This window comes from Ictalurus punctatus, chromosome 7 (genome assembly GCF_001660625.3).
Source record: "Ictalurus punctatus breed USDA103 chromosome 7, Coco_2.0, whole genome shotgun sequence".
Taxonomy (NCBI): Eukaryota; Metazoa; Chordata; class Actinopteri; order Siluriformes; family Ictaluridae; genus Ictalurus; species Ictalurus punctatus.
The window spans coordinates 29,335,100-29,339,398 of NC_030422.2; the positions used below are offsets into that span (position 1 = coordinate 29,335,100).

At 43.2% G+C, this 4,299-nt stretch overlaps 1 protein-coding gene across 1 annotated transcript; it reads right to left on the minus strand.

Annotated features, from left to right (window-relative positions):
* Positions 1-1,139: 1,139 nt before the first annotated feature.
* On the minus strand, positions 1,140-3,580 carry foxc1a (forkhead box C1a). The gene has a single exon (XM_017473200.3). It carries the CDS (start codon positions 3,249-3,251, stop codon positions 1,680-1,682), a length of 1,572 nt encoding a protein of 523 aa, XP_017328689.1. The 5' UTR covers positions 3,252-3,580; the 3' UTR covers positions 1,140-1,679.
* Positions 3,581-4,299: the final 719 nt, after the last annotated feature.

The following is a 4,299-nucleotide window of genomic DNA, read 5'->3' on the forward strand; positions in this document are numbered from 1 at the left end:
TAGAGAGAGAGAGAGAGAGAGAGAGAGAGAGAGAGACGCACACGTGGACAATAAGCAGAGACTCAAAACTAAATGAGCCAGACTGATAGCAGATGAGGCCTTAGGTCACCAGGATGATGGCTCAATGATTAACAAACTGAGATGCCTCGTGAGCGTGGCGTGGATTAGTAAAAATGTGATAAAAATGTAAAAAAAAAATAAATTAAGTAAAAAACATAAACTACCACTCTGTCTATTAGTGCCACATTAACAAGTTGGCCTATTAACGCAAATATATACACATATTATATATATACATATAATTATACATAAGCAAAAATTTAGATAAAAATCATGGACTACGTTTTTGCAATAAAAATCAATTTGTTAATAATAATAATAATAATAATAATAATAATAATAATAATAATAATAATAATAATAATAATAATAATAAACGCGTCATTTTCTGTCGGATTGTTCTTTAAATTAAAATTAAATATTCAAAATCAGAGCGATCCTAAACAAATGATTGTGTGTGTGTGTGTGTGTGTGTGTGTGTGTGTGTGTGTGTGTGTGTGTGTGTGTGTGTGTGTGTGTTTTAAAGACCATAATTTAAGGAATATCATATTTGGCAAGCAAATGTGTATTAATATTTTGCACAAATAATTTGTTATTTTCATGATCTCTGGAAAAGTGTAAATTAGAGTAATGCAAGAAATGTATATTTATCCACGTCTTTAAAAACGCTTAATAATAATAATAATAATAATAATAATAATAATAATAATAATAATAATAATAAATTAATTCTTGATTTTTATCTAATATCTCTATCACTCATTGTCAATTTTACCAAAAATTAAAAACAATCATATATTGCAGTTTTTGGACCAAGTAAAAAAAATAACTTTGGTTTTGTTTTGTTCTGATTTATTTTGGATTTTATTTTATTTTTTTTTATTTTATTTTTTTTACCCGAAAAGCAGACAAATTGTCCCGCTGTTTCATGTGTTGCAAAACTTTGACACTTTCAGTCTTTGCAACACTTATTGTAAATTAGTTCAACTTCACAGACTGCGTTTAAGATTCATTTTTCAAGGCCACAGCAGAATAATAATGTTTAACGGTGCTTTAAGAAATCAGGCGTAGCCTACGTCTTTAGCTCAAATAAAATGGTCATTTATTAAACAAAGAATGCAGTTCCTTCAGAATATTTTTTTTTCAACAAAAATGAGATAATTTGAATGAATATTATTGCGATATACACGTTTCCGTTCCCTTGTTATAATGGAACATTTCTGCACAATTAAAGGTAACTCAGTTTTTAGAAACAAAACGGTTCGAGTGTTTGGTCCATAATACTCCGGTTACATTTCAGAAATAAATTACTATATGCAATTTACACGTAATAACAAGTCCGTGAAAAGCTGGCGTATGTTTTTTTTTTTTTTTTTTTTTTTTTTTTCTTTTAAGCAAACCATATATCTCGCAAAAGCGAAAAAGGAGACTTACGTGTTATTTGCAGTAACACTGTCCATAATAAACCAACACCATGTGTTTGTGTGTTCAGTCCATGGCGAGGAGAGGGTAATAAGTATCAAAGACTCTCTGTTTATGGAGGAAAAAAAATAAAGAGGACATGAGGGGGGAAATAAAATAACAAAAAATATATATATCGCAAAAAAATGGACTTTGGGTCAGAACTTGCTGCAGTCGTAGACAAAAGCCCCAGACGCTCGGTATATGGACTGGCTCGAAGGAAAGGACATCTGACAGCTGTTATTTCCGTTCACAGGGGAGTTATTCAAGCCGATCCGCTGTGACTCGAACATTTCTCGCACAGAGTGAAAGTTCTGCTGCTGCGTCGGGTAGGTGGCGCCGAGGTGGCCCAGGTCTCCGGCCTGGTTCAGGTACCACGAGGCGAGGCGACCCTGATGCGAATGAGGATGGTGTCCATCCTGGCTTGAACCAAGGTGGCCGGCGTGGCCCAGCGAGGACGACGAAGCGGCGGTGGTCGTGATGGAGTAGTCGGGCAAAGTCTCGTCAAGCGAGGTGGTGCTGGCGGCGGTGGTGCCGGCGCGCTCTGCCGCGTACAAGCTCATGGCCTGCATGTTGCAGTGGTAGGTGGCGTGCGAGGTAGTGGAGACGGCGCCCTGGTTGCAGGGCGAGCTGTACGCTGCAGGCTGGCTCGGTGAGTAGTTAAGGGACAACGAAGGGCTTATACCTGTCCGCGTGGAGGCCGCGAGAGACGGCGTGAGTTCCCCGGCGCCCTGCGGCGAGCCGCGCAACGACGTCATGATGTTGTCCACGCTGAAGCCTTGCGCGTGCCCGTGCCCGTGGTGTGGATGTTGTTGTTGTTGGTGGTGGTGTGTGTGATGCTGCTGCTGCTGCTGCTGCTGCTGCTGCTGCTGCTGCTGCTGCTGCTGCTGCTGCTGCTGCTGCTGCGGCTCTCCGCCACCGCCGTCCAGGCCCACGGAGCGAGCCGAAGATGACGGCACACTGTGCGGGCTGCCGCTTGACATGCTACTGCTGCTGCTATCAGGGCTCTCGATCTTAGGAACCGCACCGAGCGCGGGTGACACGGCCTGCGGTGGCGTGCACGCACCGTTCTCAGTCTTGATGTCCTGAATGCGCACTGGTGGTGTAGCAGTCGGCTCCTGTTGCTCGCGGCCCTGTTGCTGCTGCGGCTGCTGGCGAGAGGACGTGGCCTCCTTGAGCTGCCGGTCTTCCTTCTCTTTCAGAACGTCTTTCTTCTTGAAGCGACGCCGCCGTCGCAGGAAGCTGCCGTTCTCAAACATGTTATACGAGTCCGGGTCAAGCGTCCAGTAGCTGCCCTTTCCCGGCTTCTTGTCATCGCGCGGAACTTTAACGAAGCACTCGTTGAGCGACAGGTTATGGCGAATGCTGTTCTGCCAGCCTTGCTTGTTGTCCCGGTAGAAGGGGAAGCGCTCCATGATGAACTGATAGATCCCGTTCAGGGTGATCTTCTTGTCCGGGGAGTTTTGGATGGCCATGGTGATGAGCGCGATGTAGCTGTACGGCGGCTTGACCATGTCCTTAGGCTGAGGCTGAGGCGCGTACGGCCCGTACGCCCGCGCCATGCTTCCCGGGTACTGCTCGTGCGCGGCGTGCGAGTACATGCTCATGGGCGTCGCCATGCCCGCGTATCCGCCGCCGGCCGCCGCCGCGCGATAGTAGCTCTGATCACCGCTAATGTACGGCACGACGCCCAGAGAGTTAGGGCTCGACACAGAGTAGCGCGCCTGCATGGTGATTATTCCGCCGACGACCGAAAAGCACCACAGAGAGATCCGAAACGACACAAATCCACTTTATGTTTCTTTTCCTTTTTTTTTAAGAAAATAAAAAAAAATCAAAAACAATGAGTCCAACGAGAAGCAAAAAAAGTCCACAAAATGTTCTCGTCCAGGGCCTCGGTACTGTCTATGAAGCCACCTCGCTCACTCACTCTTCTACTCTCTTTCTCTTCGCCGAAGCACGCATTGGAAAAAGTTTCTGAACTTCAGGGCATCCGTCAAGACGCGGGACTTTTTTCGTGCACGTTCATTTCTTTCCCTTCACTGCTTTTTTTTGCTGCCAGTAAGACTCCTCCCTAAAAACGTCGAAGTTGTCCAATGGGGAGGCTGGTCTATGCAAAACGAGGAACTTCTAGTCTCACACACACACACACACACACACACAGTCGGAGGGAGGGAAAAAAGCGAGAGGAGGTGTTGGGACGTCCCAAAACACCCGGCCAATAACACACCACACACTCGGTACAATAACCGCTATCTGCAAGTAGATAGCAGACAAGCCTATGCACAACCAATAGAAAACGTTTTATATTTATTTATTATATTAATATTAATATCATGTTTATTTATCTATTTAGATTAATAGAATTAAACAGGGATAACATGCTATAATAAACATTTCCAATCAATGATACCTATGGAAGTAGTTATTATTATTATTATTATTATTATTATTATTATTATTATTATTATTATTATTATTATTATTATTTATTTATTTATTTTTTTTTTCTTGTATATGACACGCGGCTTCACGTTTTCATTCAATTAATCGGTCGTTTCTTAGTTGATATCCGTAAACCTGTGCACTTTTTAGACTTCATCTAAGACAAACAGCAGGGATTAGCCTTTTCTTTGTTGCACTAATTTACTGCAAAGGCTTGCAACCGTTCCCCGACTCAATGAATCATCCCATTAGAGGCGAAATTAGCTGCGAACATCTGTTTCCAAACAAGCAATTAAAGACAAAAAAGAGGGAGGGTGTATGCGCGGGTAATAA

Bases quoted from the DNA above. Each gene is read 5' to 3' on its own strand.
- foxc1a (XM_017473200.3), bottom strand. From the start codon at position 3,251: ATGCAGGCGCGCTACTCTGTGTCGAGCCCTAACTCTCTGGGCGTCGTG.